Source organism: Lupinus angustifolius, chromosome LG12 (genome assembly GCF_001865875.1).
Source record: "Lupinus angustifolius cultivar Tanjil chromosome LG12, LupAngTanjil_v1.0, whole genome shotgun sequence".
Taxonomy (NCBI): domain Eukaryota; kingdom Viridiplantae; phylum Streptophyta; class Magnoliopsida; order Fabales; family Fabaceae; genus Lupinus; species Lupinus angustifolius.
In genome coordinates this window covers 16100545-16121188 of record NC_032020.1, presented here as the reverse complement: position 1 = coordinate 16121188, position 20644 = coordinate 16100545, and the positions used below count along the sequence as shown (strand labels likewise).

Sequence of the window (20644 nt, the reverse complement as noted above, 5' to 3'; positions counted from 1 at the left end):
TTTTGTTCACCCTTAGGCCTTAAATAATACTATAGTATTCCTTTCGATTTACAATTGTAAAGTTTCATTTTCACTGTTTTTTAAGCGTGTATCTTCATTGTCTTTCTCAAAATCCATTTTAAATAAAAAAGAAGATAGACTATTTCCTGCCAATAAGCAACGGAAAATCATTCTTTTCCAAAATTAGACAGTTTTGATTCACACCGATTCCTGATCAACCAAAACTAATTGTTAACTTCGAGATTGTAATTAGACAAGAATGATGGATTATCTAATAAGAGAATAATGTATCTCCTCTTACCAGAGAATAACTTATCTCCTCTAGTCAGTAAAAATGTGATATGTGTGCTATTTTTAAAAATATTTTTATAGAAAATGATGAAACGATAACACATGTCATGATTTCACTGGCAGAAGGAGATAACTTATCTCATTATACCAGGAGATACTCTATTCCCATCTAATAATTATATCCACTTGATCTCTTTATCAAATAACATATTTATATAATACAATTTTGTTATACTTCTAACATATTAATAAAATAAAACACCGCAGGTTTTTTCGCTAAAGGGTCAGCTTTACACACTACTTCAATTTTTTGAATAAAATCACAAGTGTTGTATACACATACAAAATTCTATAAGTTTTTCACATTAAATTAAACTAACTTTGTCTAATTTTTTATCTATATAAATACGTAAAAAATTCATAAATAGTAACTAAAAGCTGTTACATTTTACTTATCAAAATACATGTTTTGTAATAATAAATTTCAATATCCATATTCCCACCTAATAAAATATAAAATATTGGAAGAAGCACCTCATCCACTATTACGAATTTGCCATCGAAACAAAACAATCCCGCCATCAACATAGATATAGAATCATATTCCCGCCAAGATCCAAATTAGGGTTTAACTTGTTTGAGCAAGAGAACGCAGTAGCAGTTACGGTGAAGATGGCGGAGCAACTCACTCTTTCTCAAATCGCTCATCTTCTGAACCAAACACTCAGTCATGACATCACCACCGTTCGTGACGCCACCGATTCTCTCGATCGCTTCTCCCTTACTCCTCTATTCCCTTTCTACCTCCTCTCCATATCCACCGGTAACTATTCTCCTTCTTCCTTTTTCTTAAATCTTCAATCTCGCAATTCCGTGAAACGATTTTATACGCGTTGATTAATCTCCGTTTGTGTTAACAGAAGGTGAAAATCAAGGTCAGAAAGTTGCTGCTGCTACTTACTTGAAGAACCTCACACGTCGAACTATCGATAAAGCTGATACACCTTCGAATGTCAGCAAGGAGTTCAAGGAGCAGCTGTTGCAAGCTTTGCTTCGAGCTGAATTTCCCATTCTCAAGATTTTAGTTGAAGTGGTAGGAGATTGTTTTTTCCCTCTAGATTTGTTTATTGCTTCCTTAACGGTGGTTTGTTATGATTTAGTTATATGTATGTGTGATTTTTGTGGTCGCAGTTTCGGTCGATTGTTGTTGCTGAGTTTGTCAAGCGGGATTTGTGGCTGGAACTTGTACCTAATTTGCAGTCTGCTATTCAAAATAGCAATCTTATTAAGGGTTCAAACTCTACATGGAATACCATCGATGCACTTATTGTTCTTCATGCTCTCGTTAGGCCTTTCCAGGTATTCGAAGTTTGTGCTTAATTGATTTTTCTAATAATATGTGCTTTATTTGTTGCAGCTTCTCTTGATGTGCTTTTTTATATGAATGAAATTAATGCTGGCCACTGTCAATTTGTGTAATTCAATGTTTGATGGATGGATTGAGCTGTGTAAAATAGTAGAACGAAATTGATAAGTAAAGAAGAGGGAACATAACCATATTTTAGTGGTTTGAGGTTGTGAATTGCCATTGATACATGTCATGCATCCCACAACATTTACGTGTGAATTTCTGTAGTTGTTTCTTTTCTTCATTGGTGTTAAATTAAAATATTTAGAATATTTGACATTTCTGTTCCCAAATACATTTATCTGTTTTGAGTCTATCTTTCATCATGAACTCTAAGATTGCTCCTGTTTCCTTAACATATTAGCTTCCTCTTTAGTTTTATTTTATCTAATTCTTTTTAATATGTTGACGCAATGGTAATGTTGTTGCTTAGTAACCATGATGTCACATGTTTAAATCTTGAAAACAGCCTCTTCGTTTGTGGGGTAAGACTGCACATATCTACCCTCCCTAGTCCCACATCCCATTAAGTGGGAGTATTGTGCACTAGGCCGTCTTGTTTTTGATGAAAAATATTGGTAAAATCCAAATATTCAAATGATTAGTAGAGATGATATATGCTATTCTTGGTTGTTTTGCCTTATATTTGTACCCACTCTTTCATTTGCAGTATTTTTTGAATCCCAAAGTGGCTAAGGAGCCAGTACCACCACAGCTGGAGCTTATAGCCAAAGAAATTCTCGCGCCCTTGCTTGCTGTATTCCATCATTTTGTTGTAAATGTATTGTCTTTTTCATTTTTGCTTTCTTTGCTTACCTTACCATTTCTTATGAACTTTACTTCTGAGTGAATTTATGTATCAGGCATTAGCAACCCATGACAGAGCAGATATAGAAGCTGAGAAAGTCCTTCTCACTTCATGCAAATGCCTATATTTTGCAGTAAGTAATGTTTGTCATTTGTATACTTGTCACACATAATTTATGAATTACCTATTGTTTGCATTGATTTGAAAATGTTCAATCACTTTGGAGCTGAAGCCTAAAAGTTATATGATCTTATCTACAATAGCATTCTTCAGTTATCTTTTGGTTGCACAGCCTTTGTTTTTACACTCTTTTTGGTGTAGTTTTGTTATTGATTTTTTAACAAGTTTACACTGTATCCAAATGTTTTAGTTTGCCTTTGACATTATCTTTAGTTTTTGGCTTGTGACCTTCAACTTGCCTTGTGAAATTCTAATGCTAATATTTTCCAATGCGGTGGCGCATAAATCACTGTCACTATTGTAGACTTGCTTATCGAAAGCAGATAACTCTGACTTTTGGAGCATAAGAGCTAAACAGATTGTGATCTGCAGCCCTATTATAATATTCCCACAACATTTTCCAATGAAAGTTCATAGATGTTCATTATGAGGGCAGGACAAATATGCTTGCCTTTGTATCTATATGTGAGTGTAATTCATACAGAGATCTGACCATCTAATTATTAAGTTAACTACTCTCTATTGGTTCTTGAAAGGAATGTTTCTCAATTTGGTTCCTCAATATCTATTTTTCTTTGTTGAATTTTTGGAAGTTTTAGTTTTCTATAATTGGATCCCTCCATGTACTTTGTATCTTTTTAGGACAGAAAAGTTAATATTAGTGAGTATGAAACTATGAATTGATGCTGCAGTTTTTCATATGGGAATTTCTTCCTATTGTTGTCTTGCTGATCAAAAGCTGGTTCTTTAAAAAGAAAACTACCAGCCATTGTGATTACTGATTTGTGACCTATTGTATTCTACTTTTCTTTGTTATACTTGGTATATTGTGCAAACATTTATGCTCATTTCTTCTCTGATTTATGATGTTACATTTCACTTTACAATGTTATCTATTTGAGGTATTTTAAATTTTATTTGACCCTCCTACTTATAGGTAAGGTCCTACATGCCATCTGCTTTAGTTCCTTTACTGCCTTCATTCTGCCGTGACCTAATTAGCATTTTGGGTTCTTTGAGCTTTGATGGTGCGGTGAGTCAAGAAGATGGATATTTGACAAGATTGAAGATAGGAAAAAGAAGTCTGCTTATTTTCTCTGCCCTTGTCACCCGGCACAGAAAACACTCTGATAAGTAATGAGGTTTAAACTTTAATTCATTGTATGCAAGCACTTTAGTTATTATATATTGAAATATATGCCTTTTATTTTCAGGTTGATGCCAGAAATAGTAAATTGCATTTTAAAGATGGTCAAGTTTAGCAAAAACACCAATGTAAGATACTGCCCTTAATTCTTCTACTTAATAATTTGTTAGTAGTTTGATTGTGGATAGGCTTGCTATTTCCAGTTCTTTGAGTGCCAAATTCTAATATACTCGTGTTTATATTTCCTTTAACTGTTGTCAGCTTAGCATTTGATTTATTAACCACTTATTTCATTTTCCACATGCTACCATATCATATTGTCCATAACTTCATTCTACATTTATGTTACCTTGATATTTATTTTTACATTTCCTCGTTTGTTGATGTCTCTTTTGCAGAAACTTCCTTTCCTGTCAGAGAGGGTTCTGTCCCTTGGTTTTGATGTGATTTCAAATGTATTAGAGACTGGGCCAGTAGGTTTTTCTGTATTTTATCCTGTTAAGTTTTATTTTAAAAAAATGGATTTCAACTGTTAGGACGATGCTAATTTTGTAATCCATATGCACACATTCTGCAATACTTTCCCCTTTAATATGGTTCAGTTTTGATAATACAGGGATGGCGACTAGTTTCTCCGCATTTTACTACTCTATTGGAATCTGCAATCTTTCCAGCATTGGTAATGAATGAGAAGGTCAGAAGTTTTTCCAATTATAAACTTTCTTTAAGAATTTTAAAATGTGTCAAATTGAGTTATTTAACCTACACCATTTTCTCCTTTATTTTGTATGGAAATGTTAATGTGTAGGATGTGTCAGAGTGGGAAGAAGATACAGATGAGTATATACGCAAGAATCTTCCTTCAGATATAGTATGAAAGTTTATCTCTTTATTAATGTTTTATGTCTTTCTATGTATTTCTTATCAATTTTTCTAATTTAGGATGAAATTTCTGGATGGAGGGAGGATTTATTTACTGCCAGAAAAAGTGCAACAAACTTACTTGGTGTCATTTCAATGTCAAAGGTCACTACTCGATAAAATAATCAATTGAGCTATGCCCCTTATTTATTACCATAATCCGTTGTCATTAAATTTTCTACAGGGTCCACCAACAGAGGCTGCTGCTACTGACTTTTTATCAGCTTCAAGCAAGCGTAAAAAAGGTCAAAAGAACAAAAATAGCAAACAGCGTCGCTCTATGGGGGAATTGTTGGTGCTTCCCTTTTTGTCCAAGTTTCCTATTCCTTCTAGTTCCAATGCTTATGAAAAGAAAATCCTGAATGAGTGAGTTTTTAATGCCTGCTTCACATATGGCTGATCAAACATTTGAAAATTTTGTTTTGTACTACTTTTTTATAGTGCATTGGCAAAGCAGTAATATAGATCTAAAATACTGGTCATATATGCGCTGTCTTCTGGATCAGTCTCAAAAGGATTTATTTGGCTGAATTTAATTAGTTTTATTTATGGCCATTATGAACTTATACCCATTTGTTGCCTTGTGCATATCTTGTGTTCATTATGACCTTTTATTATTGTTTTTTTTATTATTATTATTATTTTCAATTAAAAAATTCTTGATAGGAAGGACAAGGATGTTTGTTGTGTAGGCATCAATTACTGTATGTTTAATTAAATCCTTTTTCATTTTTTGCTTCGCATAACATTTTCTCTGGTACTCATTATCAATATCATGTTATTAGCAGTGCTCTTTTTTTGTACATATTTAGTATTTCACTTTTATTAATAATTGACTGTTCTCTTTAATTTTTTTGGTCAACTTATTCTTGTTATATCACCAACTATGACAGTTACTTTGGCGTTCTGATGGCATATGGTGGCCTACAAGATGTGAGGGCATTTGATGTTTTTTCATTCAGCGATCACTGCTTCAATGTTAATTAACAAAAGAAATTTTAAACTTGCTATTTCTCATACAGTTTCTCAGGGAGCAAGAACCTGATTATGTAACAAGTCTGATTCGCACACGGATTTTGCCATTGTATACAGTAGCTGCATCCCTACCGTACCTAGTTGCAAGTGCAAACTGGGTGCTTGGAGAACTAGGCTCGTGTCTACCAGAAGTAAGACAATCTCAATCAAGCTATCATGAGTCAGAAGCAATTCTATTTCAAATAATGTTTCAATATGCTTTTTTATGACTATTAGATATGATATGATATCTTGAACACATACCTAGGTGATTCCAACTTTGTGACTGTCATTTCAGGATATGAGTGCTGATGTTTATTCTCAATTGCTCATGGCATTGGTCATGCCAGATCAGCAGGATACTTCTTGCTATCCTGTTCGGGTTTCAGCTGCTGGGGCGATTACTACACTACTTGACGTGAGACTTTTTAATTCCCTGATTTATTATGGATCAAGATAAGTATTTTTTCTGTCTTACCTCTCAAGCTTTTGTTTTCAGAATGACTACATGCCCCCTGATTTTCTACCTCTTCTCCAAGTAATAGTTGGCAACATTGGAAATGATGAGAGTGAGAGCTCCATCTTATTTCAGCTTATCAGTTCTATTGTGGAATCAGGTGATGAGAAAGTTGCAGTCCATGTCCCACATATTGTTTCATCGTTATTAGCTCCAGTCTCAAAATGGTTAACTCCCGATCTAGAGCCTTGGCCTCAAGTATGTATTGAACTTTCTTGTTTATTTGTTGGTTAGTAATCATTTCGACTAGTTGTTTTGCAAACAATTCCAATCACCTAATAACATACTCTCTCTCTAATCCTTATTATAAGGCATTTTCAACTGAATTACCAAGACCAATAAAAGTAGTTAGTTTAGTTAACTTTGTTGATATTTAAAAAATATGCTACATTACTATTTTACCGTCATTTAATGTTTTAGTCCTTTTTAGTTTAATTGTCTTAAAGACAACAAATTTTTTGTTTAATCCCACTATGTGTGGACTATTGATATATCTAAGACAAAAAAGAGAGTTAAAGCCTTTTTTAAGGGCAAATAGGGGGGGAAATAGTAAATCCTTCATAGAAATTGTTAAGCGCCATATAAAAAGGGTGACCTAAACTTTCTAGGTGGTGTCTTATTATATTAGTATGGACCAGAGGAAGTATTAAATCTAGGTATGCTAAATATTTTAGCTTTGTACCAATGTTTTTTTTTTAAATTTACTGATCTGAATCCAAATAATTTTCAAGATTGGAACTTATGATTTGAGTTGGATGAAAATTATACTAAGTCCACTGATGGTTTGAAACATTTACTGCTTTGTTTAATAGGTTTGTTGCCTTCCTATTTTGTTCAGTTGCTTTGTTTGATGTATGCATTTCATCTTGTTTGTTACTTCAAAAAATTTGTTGAGGCACCACAAGTACTACTTTTGATGAAGTGTGTATCTGCAATAGGTTGTTGAACGTGCTATTGCAGCTCTGGCAGTTATGGGTCAGACTTGGGAAGACTCCAGACCTGAAGAATCTAAGTTGAACGAGTCTCAAGAAAAATGGGATGTTGGGCAATTGGCAATTGGTAGAACTTTTGCTTCACTGTTGCAGCAGGCTTGGCTTACACCTATATGCTCACTGGTAAGTTTGAGTGCCTTTCTAAAGCTTATTTTTTTAGGTTTATGTTCTAGATGTAAAGCAGGAAAGGGAATTTGAATGAGTTTGTTTTGTGCTCTAGTTTGTGATTATTTACTTGTCTGTGGTCACAACAAATTTCCTTTTTTTAAATTTCTGAAATGTTTTCAGAGATGTCAGAATAATTTTTATTTAATTATTATTTTTCTGAATATGGTAAGGATCAACAAGACCAGCAGTCTCCCCCTTCATCATGCATAGAAGACTTATCAACTTTGCTACGGTCTGTCATGCTATCTATTAATGGGAGTCACATGATTGAAGAACTCAAATTATCAGAGCTGCTCTCAGTTTGGGCCGAAATGATTGCAGAGTGGCATGCTTGGGAAGAATCAGAGGATTTGTCAATTTTTGATGTTATTAAGGAAGTGGTGACTTTAGACAGCAAATTTAGGCTAAAAAACTTTATTGTAAAAGAGATGCCATCCCCTCCAGCTCCACCTGTGCCTCATCGTTCAGTCATAGAGGGCATTAGCACTTTCGTCAGCGAGGCCATTAAGCAATATCCATCTGCAACATTGAGAGCTTGCTCATGTGTCCATATATTACTACATTGCCCAACCTACTCTCTTGAAACAGAAGGTGTAAAGGAGTCATTGGCTATTGCTTTTAGTCGGGCAGCCTTCTCTCGGTTTATAGAAGTTCGAAGCACACCTGATTCCCTTTGGAAGCCTCTATTGCTTGGTATATCTTCATGTTATTTGTGCTATCCTGATATTGTAGAAGGTATTCTTGAGAAGGGTTGTGAGGGAGGTGTCACAATTTGGGCATCTGCTTTGTGTCATGTATCTAGTAGCTCTTTTGAGCCTAGTCTGACAGAAGAGCCTGAGATGAAGTTGATTGGTAAGTAATTTGCTTTCAGTCGTTAATAAATTCTTATTTCAGAATATTTTAATTTGTTTACTAAATTATATCATTCATAACTGTCGGATGCCTCCATTATATACTTCCTTTTTATTCTCCTTCATCCTGCTCAAAATTATGTTTCTTTTAAGCAATTTAGCTCTCTTTGCTATCCTTGTTGTAGTTGTTGTTAGTACAGTTGAACTGAAGCCAGATATTGGAAATGTAAACGTTTTTAATCACATACACCTTACATGGGGTCACTTTCATGGATATACTCTACATATAGTTGGTTATACATTGAATTCATGTTCTTTTCTCATAATTGAAATTTTAACTATTGTTTGAGGATCATTCATCTAAATACTATCAGTTTGGTGGTAGTGTGTTATGTTTCTGTACAAATAAACATAGTAGAACAGTTAAAACTGTTTTTGCACAAATGATATTCTTTTATTTATTTCTTTTTGGGTGAATTCTAGTGATGACACTGGCCCGGTTTATTGAACAATTATTGAGACAAGGGAAGTCAGTTGATGATTCACTTCGAAACTGCTTTACTTCGCTGTTGGAGGTATCCGTGCGATTGAAAGAAATGCAGGATGGGAAAGAAGATGACGACGATGAAAATGATGATGAGGAGGAGGAGGATGAAGAGGACAGTGACAATGATGATTCCGAAGATTATGACGAGGTTGATCTTTGCAGTTTCTTCACTTATATCTCATTTTAGTGTTGTTTTTGCCTACAGGTTGCAGTGATTTAGATTAACATGTCCTCCTTTTTAATCAATTTGTTTGTCACCTTTGATTTTAAATTAGGAGTCTGAGGCTGAGGAATATGAAGAAACGGAAGAAGCATTTCTTGATAGGTATGCTAAAGCTGCTGAAGAAAATGCTTCAATTATTGAAGAGGGGGATGTTGATGATCAAGAACTGGAAATAGAATTAGGTAAGCCTTTTATGTATATGCATATAGGAGTATGTGATTATCTGTTACTTGGTATTTGAATAGTCTATTAAAAAACTTCAAAAGGTAGGAGCTGCATCATTATATTTATTCAAGAGGTTGTCCTGATTGGCAACCAGAATAATTTATGCTTGAATATATCATTCTCTGTAATTAAAGTTGGCAAAATTGATTTAGCGAGTTCAAATTTTCAGATGCAGCGTTACTTGATATTCTTGTTTCCCTGTACTTGTTTGAGGTTTGCTTATTCACACATTTATCCAATATGGAAAAGTTGCTGCTTTTAATCATCTCTTGTCATGATGTGCATACACAGGTCAGTTAAATGACGTTGATGAGCAGAAGGTTGTGCTGTCTTTGATAGATAAATACCACAATGTGCTCATACGAGGACAAGCTTTACCCTCACATCTCATGGTGAATTTTCTGAATGCCTTCCCCGATTATGGTTCATTTTTCCTGTGATCCAGATAAGTGCGGTTTGTGTTCTGTTTTCTCAATGTTGTGTAGTTGAGATTTTTCATAAGAAAAGTCAGAGTTTGGGGGGTTTTCATTGTTGTGTGTAAAAAGTAAAGGAGAGGCCACTTTTATTCATTATTATATTATTATTGGGGGTTCTGGAATTGGTTTGTTGCAGTTCAAATTGATTTGTATAATTAATATTATTCTTTTGATTTTGAGGGGTGACTAGTAGAGCAGGGTGTTTATTTATCGTGCCAAGAGTTGAGACTTGAGAGTTGAGGCATCATTTAAGGAGTTGCTTGCTAAAATTTACTTTTCTAACATTAGTAGGTATGAGTTGATTTTTTTGGATGGGCAAAAAAGAAAATGAAGAGAATTATTTTATATGTTCATTTTACGGCTCCCAAGACTTTCTACTTTTTCTTTCATCCTTCAAAAATAAGCAAGCTCAAACAATATAGTTATGATTTTCAGTTGAGTAGGCATGTGAATATTAGGCATCAAACTCTTACTTAAAAAGAAACATGGAAGTGTTTTATTGTTTGTGCTTGATAATTACTGTCCACAAATAGTGATATGAAGCAAGTCTGAAATTATGACTTCAACCTTGGCGCTGGTCTATCTTCATTTGTCATATATTTTTTTAATTGTTATGCAGTTGTTGCTATGTATACAAATAGACATGAGGTGATTGCTATTCCAACATATTAATAAAGTACTAAACAATCTCATATCAATGCAAAAGTATGTATGGTTTATGTAATGTTGAACAATAGCAGTTGTAATTGCTACAAGGTTGTCATAAATACTGTTTGGGATGCGGATAAGAGAGGAAAGAAAAAAATTAAGATGGGTCTCACGCCAAAAGATCTATCATTTTAGAAAGAAAACAAGAAAATTTGGTGATTACTTCTTCTATTCCTATATGCCCAAGTTTCATCTATATTTATGTCATCTCACACACTTTTTCAGTTTCTCTTGATTCCATTTTTTTGTTATGCTAAATTATTTACATCCACTTTCTTTCCCCTCGCGTTCTTTACCAAACCATTCATGTGACAATCACAAGTAGGGGTGTAAATGAATAAAGTTAAGTTAAATACCTAAGGTAGGCTTGTGAAAAAATGATGGTTTAAACTTGATTTGTTTAATAAAACGAGTTAAATTTAAATATTGGACCAGTTTACTTTTCTATAGTATATTTTTATATTTAACCTTAATGTGAACTTTATACTAAAAAGAATAAAAATAGAAACAAAATACAACCTTAAAAAGGAGGAGACACAGTTTACATATTGGGCTTTATGTTGTATCCTTCACAGCATGGTTAATGCATTTTCCCTATAGTTGTGTAATCTATGATTTACTGAAGACCGGATTGTAATAGCTATAAAATGATTTGGATCGGAAAATGTTAATTGTTATTATAGTTATAAAGATCGATCAAATGAGTTGTCTAGATTAAATTTTAGCCTAAAAAAGAATTTTAATTTATTCACCAAGTTTTTATATTGAATTTAAGTTATAGCTTAACAAATTCAAGTATTTCACAAATAATTTTGCTCTTTTATACTTCTAATAATCAATCTACAAATTCTTGTATATCTTATATCAATAAAAAGTGTAGAAGGATATGTACTTTAATATGGGAAGACATTATATTAATTCTCAGAACATAACAAGAAGCAGGTATAGAAAATAGAAGCAGTATACCTGCTACCCAAGATGAACAAATCGCTTAAACATAGGTGCACTGTCCTAAAATAATAATAACTAAATAGATAAAAAGAAATAATTACCCACATGACTAGTACAGTAAAAACATTTTAATGAAATATTCAAAAAATGAGAAAGCCATTGATGCTCTTCAGTATCACATCACTGCCACTTACTTCTTCATCATATTCCTCCAAAGCTTCTAACTTTGGATCATTTCCCAGCCCCCAATGGTGAGTTTTTGCTTACTTCAGCTTCAAATCCTGTTTCTTTCTTTCTTTTTGGTTTAACTATTTTAAATGGACTTAAAATGATGGCTTATGCTGTTATGCTATTACATCTAACTCTCTAGATCTTCTCCACATATTAAAGATCACATAAATTTTTCTCTCTCAATTAGTTTTATGACTATTTTTTATTCATTTGCTAGTGAAAGTTTATAATTTGTGTCTGTGTGCAGAAAGGGTTATATTTAGTTCAAGGTTTACTGAAAATGAAGAAGTGGTATAGAGGTTTATTCGTCATGGCTTTGGCTATGATGATGTTGATTCTCCTTTATAGCTTCAAGGGAATTCAACCACAGAAACACTCACCAAAACAAACAGCAGCATACATTTTTTTCAATAACCATTCACCAAATGATTCTATTAAAGGAACTACTCATCCTGTTAACTCTTCTGAATTGGAACTAAAAAAAGTGCCAAAACCCACAGAAAGGGCACATTTGGTACATGTAGAAGGACTTGATGATTTGTATGAAATGAAAAATTTATCTAAAGAGGAAATGAATGCTGTGTTGGTATGGAGTTATTTGCATTCCTTGCTGTCTAGATCAGATGCTTTGCCTGAAACAGTTCAAGGAGTTAAAGAGGCTTCTGTAGCATGGAAAGATTTGTTGTCCACAGTTCAAAAGGACAAAGAATCTAGAATTAGTAAGATGAATAACTCAGAAAATCGAAGCTGTCCATTTTCGGTGACCACATTTGGTAAGAAAGTAGCAGGAAATGGAATAACTCTTGAGCTCCCGTGTGGCCTTGTGGTGGATTCTTCTATTACACTGATTGGCATGCCTAATGGGGAAAATAGTAGCTTTGAGATTGACCTTGTTGGGCAAGAGCTACAAAAGGAGCCAATACCCCCAATCATATTGCACTACAATGTTAGTATTCCTGGAGAAAACATGACAGAGGTGCCTTACATAGTTCAGAATACATGGACTAGAGATATCGGGTGGGGAAAAGAGGAAAGGTGTCCCGCTCGTGGATCTGGTAAAACCCAAAAAGGTATATTAAGTAAGAATTTCATTTATAATCACGAGCTCTTCATTTTTAAAAGCAATGATCTGTTATAGTCCTTCAAGACTTAAATTTGTCCATTCTCTACACAAATTTAGTAATGTCTTCCTTATCTTGGAGAGAATATAAAATTATAAATTTATAACTCGACTTAAATAATGTATAGTTTACACGATTTTCCATTTATCAACAGGCTATAGCTGCAGTAGCAACACATTATCGCATGCTTTATCAGCCCACTTTGTTAAAATCCAATCATATATGAACAGGAATTATTTCATTTGCATGCTATTATACATCTTTATTATTCTTGAATCTTGAGTGCAAATTTCTAAGTGGGAAGCATGTTCTTAGTAAATTCTAAATTGTCTAACTGTTTGTTGTAGTTGATGGACTTGTTCTCTGCAATGTACAATCTGTCGGAAGTAACAACGAAGAGAATGTAAATGCCAGTCAGCCTACTAGTTATATAACTTCTAATATCTCTTCAGAAAGTGCACACAGAACTGCTAATTTCCCCTTTGCTGAGGGTAACCCTTTCACTGCCACATTGTGGGTTGGTTCAGAGGGATTTCATATGACTGTGAATGGAAGGCATGAAACATCATTTGCTTATAGGGAGGTAAGGTATGGGAGGAGAAATACAGCTAAAAACATTTTTTTAGTAGGAATTGTCATTCCAACCTTGCAATTTTTTGTGAATGCAGAAACTTGAACCGTGGTTAGTCAGCAGTGTTAAAGTAGCAGGCACATTAAGTATCTTATCAGTCCTGGCTAAAGGTTTACCTGTCACCGAAGATAATGATATAGCAATCGATCTTGAGAAATTGAAAGCCCCTTCTATCTCTGAAAAAAGGCTTGTTTTGTTGATTGGAGTGTTCTCTACTGGAAATAACTTTGAGCGTAGAATGGCCCTGAGGAGGACTTGGATGCAATATGAGGCTGTGCGTTCTGGTGAGGTTGCTGTCCGATTTTTCATTGGACTTGTAAGTGAAACATTTCAATCTTGCTGAAGTGAATCGCTACATGAAGAAAATTCTTGTTCAACTTTATGCACTAATTTTTCCGAGATGAAGAATCTTGCTAAAGAACTAATCCTGCTTTTCTAGTTATCTTTATTTCCCGTTGATATGAAGAAATCTAAATGAAATTGGTTGGCTCATAAATGAAATCATATAACTCTTTCAGCACAAGAAAATGAAGTCTGAAATAAGAGCTGCCATACTCTAACGGTCTAACTCACCACTTGCTGTAGCGAGGATTCAACCAAGCATTCTGCACTCTAGCAGTGTTCTTTTCTTTTCATGTCTTGAGAAAAAGCTGTTGGGTGACATTTTATTTTATCTGATTGCAGCACAAGAACAATAGAGTTAATTTTGAGTTATGGAATGAAGTTCAAGCATATGGAGATATTCAGTTAATGCCTTTTGTTGATTATTATAGTTTGATCACTTTGAAGACGATAGCAATTTGCATTATGGGGGTAAGTTGCATAAAATATTATTCAAGGAAGATATTGAAATTGATTGGTTGTGTTTATTTGCTAGTCAAATAATTCTGAATCCAACTGTTAACAGCCTAAGAAGGAACAGTAACATGTTATATTTTTTCTTTTATAGTAATCAATAGTTTATAAAATATCATTGTAATGAAACAGAAAAAATGAAAATAATATCCAAATGATGCTATGATTAAAATTTTCAATCTGTTTGGGTTGGTTCTTTATTGATTGGTAGTATCATGACTAGCATCTTGTAAAATTCCATTTCACTTGTAGTTCCAGATAATATTAGTTGAGTTTGGTGAACCAAGAGAATTTGTAATATTTTACTGTGGTTGATATTTGTATATGTTACTGTCAAGTAGTGCTTCAATTAAGGAGCTGTGATTATAATAAATCCTTGTGTGGTCTGATTAGGCACACAAATTCAGCAATAATCTTTCCGTTCAAGTGCTGCACTTGTTGGACCTAATGATCGAATTCTCCGTTTTTGACATTTGTACCAGTTTCATTCCATGTGATGCCAAAAGATATCCATCTTTGTGCATGAATTTCGCATCCGTTCCTTTTAGATCTGCTTTTGAAGAAATGTACTCTGGGATTTAACCTGTGTATATGGAACTGTATGGAGTATGGACACTAATTTGGCTTCAAAATATTATGTTTCTGCAAAATTTGGCTTCAAAGTGTACTCTACTGGTGTCATGTTATTTTTTTTGTCGCAGCAGTGATTCTTATCTCTTGATCATATCACCAAGTTGGTTATAACTACTTTTAAGACCATAAATTATTTTAGATAATATTTTTTTACACCATAATGGTATAACAATTCTGTTATTTTCCCAGATATATCATTTGGAATATTGTGGCATTGTTGAGTTCTCTCTCTTCTTTTGACCTTTACTTTCAATGAACTATTTTGTATTAAATTTGCAGACAAAAGTCATGCCTTCAAAATACATCATGAAAACAGATGATGACGCTTTTGTTAGGATTGATGAAGTGCTCTCCATCCTCAAAGAAAAGCCATCTGATGGCCTCTATTACGGTCTCATAGCTTCTAAATCATCGCCTCAGAGGGATAAAGACAGCAAATGGTACATTAGTGAGAAGGTATTGATCTCTATATAATGCTATTAAAATATTACATTATCATTTTTCCCTCCTCAATTTTCATGCCATTTATATATATTATTATTATTACTATTATTGTAGGAATGGCCACATGATACATACCCACTGTGGGCGCATGGTCCTGGCTATATCATCTCTCGAGACATAGCAAAATTCATCGTCCATGGACACCAGCAAAGGAAACTACAGGTAAACATATCTTCTTTCCCTTTATGGTAGAGAGTTAAGTTTTTATCACTACAAAAACTACCATACCTTAATCCGACTAGGTGGGGAAAGCTTAGTTTTTATATACTGAGAGTAAAGTATTTTATACTATCAACCAATTATATTCAATACATGCGTGATTTTTTAGTTATTGTAAACCTTCATAATGACAGTGTAGAACTTTTTGAAGTGTTAAACATTAACAGTTGCCATTTCCTTTACTTGATTATGATGGTAATTAGGAATAAAATGTCATGTATGTGTCAACAATTTCACTTCTCTAAAATCAAATGAAACTTTAACTACTTATAAAAAAATTGGAACTTTCATTGTCGTTGTTGCATTATTTTGAGCTCTGTTCAAGAGGTTATATTCATGCTTCTATATCTTTTAACTCTTTGCTGAATACACAATGAAACTATATTATTCATTTTTAACTCCCTTTTTTGTTATTCTTAGCTGTTTAAGTTAGAAGATGTTGCTGTGGGAATATGGGTTGAACAGTTCAATAATGGTGTTAAACCAGTGCGTTATTTAAATGATGAAAAGTTTTACAATGCTGGGTGTGAATCAAATTATGTACTTGCTCATTATCAAAGTCCAAGGATGGTGCTATGCCTTTGGGAGAAACTGCAGAAAGAACATCAACCAGTATGCTGTGAGTAGATATCAATGTTTTTGGAGCTATGAGCCTATGACTACTTCATTATTTGGTTTTAGCCTATTTAATTTCAATGTTTAGGTTATATATTTATTATCACTAACCATGTAACACGTACTTTGTATATTATTATTCATTGATATATTCATTTATATTAATCATTTTGCTAGATAGAATTAGTTTACCACTTTAGAATTGTTTAGCATTAAAAATTTAAAATACTCTACCAATGTTGTATCCTATTCAGAAACCAGTATGAATAGGTTTTAAATGTAAACTCAAAAAAGTAGCCAATGCTTGTGCATGTTATTAGAGTGGAGAATTTGAGGTTTACAAAATCACGTGTTGTGGTTCATTTTGTAACAATTCTGAAATCTGGAATCATGACTTCAACTACAAATAAAGCAATTGAATTGCCAAACTCTAAATTAAAAAGTTATATATAAATCTAGTGAAAAAAGTAGCATGTGATACAGTATCTGAAGGGGGTATGTATACAATGTGTATATTCTTAAAAAAAATACATGATATGTTTGAGATATACATACAAAAAGGACAAAAACATGTATACATTTATGTTGTCAAAGTTTTATATATTGTTGGTTCATAATTCGCTATATATTTTTAATCACCGACTCTTTAAAAAAATGTAATATAAATGAATGATGAAATAAATATTAATTATATATAAATTTTTACACTTTTAATATATATATATATATATATTATACTCTATAAAAATACAAAAGGTGTATAAAATTATAAAATATATAAAAATGTATGAGTGTGCGTTTTATATATTTTCTATCATTGTATGATTAACAATTTATTTTTAATTATTATTTATTATTCAAAAAATTAATACAAATGAATTATATATACAATAATATATTAATTGTGAATAAATCTTTATATTGTTTATCATCATTTACATAAGAAAATATTGTTTATTGCTCATAAATCCACATCATCATTGTATTGTGCAGATGCATTTTCTTCAATAGACATGCTTTATATTTTCTCCATCTACAAGTCCACATGCTAAATTGTATACTATGCTTCTCTATTCTACTTGATCCTCATAGTATTACTTTTTATTTATTTTCTCTTTTAAAATGTTTATGAATGACAATTTGAATATCATATAGTATTTTAAGATTACAAAAAACAGCAAATTTAAGTTATATTTATATATTTCAAAAATAGTTACGACACTTTGTAAATATGTATCGGTGAAGTATCATATTGTATTAATATTCAAACATTGGTACTTGATACACATGTAACTAACTATAGTCACATAAATATGTAAGAAATCATAATTTTGGATCTGCTAGTATTTATCAGGTAAATAAACATTTTGAGTAAACATATCCAAATGGAATACCCATTTAGAAGGATGAAGTAGAACTAAAAGGATATGGTGAGTTATCTCATATCATGTGGTTTTTCCCACGAGACAAACGTGACTTTATTTTTTATTTATTTATTTATGCTGAATGTGATTGGAGTTTGAATTTATAGAATTTCTATTAGTGGATTATTTGTAAATCCTAAGAAAGTGCTTATTCAATTTAAGCCTTAAGTTGACTCTGAACTAAAGTCTAATAAAGCAATCATCATTTCCTTGAGGAAAATACGTGCTTCACGTTTAGGCCAAATCATATGGCCTCGGAGACACATACCCACTATTATTTATGTGGTTACCATGTGAGACAAAACAAAAAAAAAGTATAACACCACTTCATTTTCACCTCTTTATTTAAGAAAGTATTGGTAGATTAATGAACAAAAAGAAAAGGTAACTTGAGAATGATTTTGGTTTTATTAAACAAATTGAATGTGGAAAGGGCACTTTAATTAGTTTTACTTATTATGCATGAGTATAATAATAGTTGATAATTAGCGGTTTGAGTCGGTAGCAAAATTAAATTGAAACGTTACGCAACCATATTATATATATTGTATTATATGATAACTTAGCGTATCACTAACCGATAAAGTTCTTCATGAATTAATAATATAAAATTAGGATGCTATTGAGATGAAAGCTATATTGATCGGTGCTTCCCATTGGATTTCTGGTACGCTGAATTGCAAAAAAAATATGGATGTGTTTTTAGGATTATATCTATTTACTGTGAAAAATATGATAAACATAATATTGTAACTCATTTATGTAGAACGTCCTAATATATTTGCCTTTTTTATTTACTACTATTCATTTTTATTTGGTGGAGGTAATGGACTTTACTTTTATAAATGAGGAAAAGTATAAGTTGTTGGATTTGGAACCTTTTAAAGAGGTCTTTCCTACATTATTCTTCCTATTAGATGATATATTAATAAAAAATCATAATATACATCATTCTACATATGGGGTAATATCTTTAATAACTATTTACAAACTATAACTATTAGAGGATCCAAACATAAATGTTTAGTTGATGTTTTGATCGTATTAATGGCAACAAATAAGTTAAACTACAAAGCAATTACAATTTTAAAATTATACACAAAGCATTCAAATTAGGTATGTTTGGGACTATAGATATGATATAATCGAGTATTAGTCAAAGTCCATATAAAATGCAAGTGCTATTAAATAAACTTGTACTATTATACACATAGAAACGGTTAAACCCCTTTTAACATTTAAAAAATTTAATTTAGTGCCATAATCTCCAACAAAGATTATTAATGAACCAGACCCCTTTTTCCCAACGCATCCATATAATTACGAAATACGAATTATATATTTCTTAAACCTTTGCTAAATGATAAAAAATTAGAGTACCAACCATTGAGTCCAACTCCTCTTCAGTATTAGATAATTTAGTACTGAATTTTAAGGGGAAACAAAAATTATGATTTATTTTATTAAAAAGTAAATTAAAATTAGGATAGTTGGATTTTTACTTTTATCAAGTGTCATAATCTCAACATGGTAATGGACTCTCCAATAATTGAGATGATACGAATTCCCAACCATTAGGACAGAGTGTAGTTCCTACTTCCTAATCATGCCTCCCTCATAACTATGATGGTTTCTAAGTTTAAAAGTTATTCAGTATTAAGTTATTAACCAATTGGTCACATTGTTTAAAATGTTTGACTATTCTACTAGTTATTTTAAAAAGTATATATATGTATGATTGGTAATTTAAGAATTTCAGACCAACAATCCATCTAAGTTAAACTTCAATAATTTAAAAAAAAAATTGAGTTATATAAAATCATGCGAGTCTTCTAATTTGCATGATGATTAGAACATTTCAAATTAACGGTCATCTCACTTCATTTTTTTTTAAAATTAAATGTGATGCCATAGTGTAAAATTTAAATAACATTGTTTTTATTACCAAATGAAATATGGTTATATATCCATAAAAGTCATTGACTCACACTAAAATAGTATATCAAAATAAGCATAAAATTTAAACTATATCTATTTTGGAATGTGATTTGCAAGAGTGTAAAATCTAGAATGTATAGAATGACAGTATAAAAATTTATACATATGTACTTTATCATTCACTGTTTATTTGGATTATTTTTTCTAAAAGACAACAATAATTAAAAATAAATGGTGAATGATACAATGATAGTATATATAATTTATAGATAGTTTGTGCATGCATTTTTTCCTTTTAATTATATAGGTTAAATGTATTGCATCAGCAAACTTTATTTCAACCTGATCCAAATAATTTTTTCCCATATTAGCTTAATTACTATATCATTTAATATATAGAAATCAACCAAACATAACGTTTCAATAAACTTGGCTGATAATATAAAAACCATCTCAACGTTTCAATATTTTTCAAGAAATTAACAATTACTCAGTTTTATATCCATAAATAGCCAAATTATTTTAATTTGTCTTGACGTGGTTGTTAGTTATTTATTACATATCGTTCTTGAAAAGGTGTATTGTATATATTATTATTGCCAATACTAGTAATTAACTAATTCCTTATACGCAACATCAACAAATCCACCAGGACACGCTGTATCACGAGCTTAGCCGCAAAGTTAAACTTAAATAATACCATATTGATTAATTAATGAGACTAATATTTACATACAGTTAGTATAAAAATTATAGACATTAGAAACATCATCCACTTTTCTTTTTATTTAAGAAAGTTAATAATAATTAAAAATAAAGGTAAATAAATCTTTAATGAATATATAGAAAACTGTGGCAATGATAAGACATATATTTTTTTCTCTCGAAACATAGGCAGGGACAATCTTGTCATTTTAAAAAGATATGTAAAGCGTTGGGAATCTACTTGTGGCACATGAGAAAGAAGCGTGGCTATTCCACGTTCCTTTTCAACGTTTTACAATTTTGGCCTTCCACTCGAAGTTCCTCGAGGGAGATTTTTCCAC

The 20644-nt window shown here is 32.1% G+C and overlaps 2 protein-coding genes and 1 long non-coding RNA gene across 5 annotated transcripts; 2 read left to right on the top strand and 1 right to left on the bottom strand.

Moving 5' to 3' along the window:
- Nucleotides 856-10111, top strand: LOC109362708 (importin beta-like SAD2 homolog). Of its 3 annotated transcripts, XM_019608696.1 has the most exons (22): nt 856-1114; nt 1212-1384; nt 1483-1650; nt 2370-2480; nt 2563-2640; nt 3625-3821; nt 3902-3962; nt 4233-4307; nt 4451-4528; nt 4643-4705; nt 4777-4860; nt 4940-5121; nt 5649-5688; nt 5778-5921; nt 6068-6187; nt 6269-6484; nt 7225-7401; nt 7617-8298; nt 8781-8992; nt 9120-9249; nt 9584-9767; nt 9822-10111. In XM_019608696.1, the coding sequence occupies exons 1-21, from the start codon at nt 964-966 to the stop codon at nt 9730-9732; spliced, it is 3291 nt and encodes a 1096-aa protein (XP_019464241.1). In that variant the 5' UTR covers nt 856-963; the 3' UTR covers nt 9733-9767; nt 9822-10111. The 3 variants fall into 3 exon arrangements, with proteins under 3 accessions (XP_019464241.1, XP_019464242.1, XP_019464240.1); XM_019608697.1 differs by having other exon boundaries at nt 2370-2474; nt 9584-10111; XM_019608695.1 differs by having other exon boundaries at nt 9584-10111.
- LOC109363074 (hydroxyproline O-galactosyltransferase GALT3) lies at nt 11570-16401 on the top strand. Its single transcript, XM_019609247.1, has 8 exons — nt 11570-11678; nt 11906-12728; nt 13127-13362; nt 13448-13726; nt 14095-14223; nt 15178-15354; nt 15457-15564; nt 16042-16401. The coding sequence occupies exons 1-8, from the start codon at nt 11676-11678 to the stop codon at nt 16246-16248; spliced, it is 1962 nt and encodes a 653-aa protein (XP_019464792.1). The 5' UTR covers nt 11570-11675; the 3' UTR covers nt 16249-16401.
- On the bottom strand, nt 13785-14088 carry LOC109363075. The gene is made up of 2 exons (XR_002109470.1): nt 13972-14088; nt 13785-13921 (listed from the first exon to the last, which is right to left on the bottom strand). It is a non-coding gene; the product is annotated as an uncharacterized LOC109363075 (long non-coding RNA).

Coding starts and splice junctions, on each gene's coding strand:
- LOC109362708 (XM_019608696.1), top strand. CDS start 964: ATGGCGGAGCAACTCACTCTTTCTCAAATCGCTCATCTTCTGAACCAA. Junction 5,922..6,067: donor TAGGCTCGTGTCTACCAGAA/GTAAGACAATCT, acceptor CTGTCATTTCAG/GATATGAGTGCTGATGTTTA. Junction 8,299..8,780: donor GCCTGAGATGAAGTTGATTG/GTAAGTAATTTG, acceptor GGTGAATTCTAG/TGATGACACTGGCCCGGTTT.
- LOC109363074 (XM_019609247.1), top strand. Junction 15,355..15,456: donor AATGGTACATTAGTGAGAAG/GTATTGATCTCT, acceptor CTATTATTGTAG/GAATGGCCACATGATACATA. Junction 15,565..16,041: donor ACCAGCAAAGGAAACTACAG/GTAAACATATCT, acceptor TGTTATTCTTAG/CTGTTTAAGTTAGAAGATGT.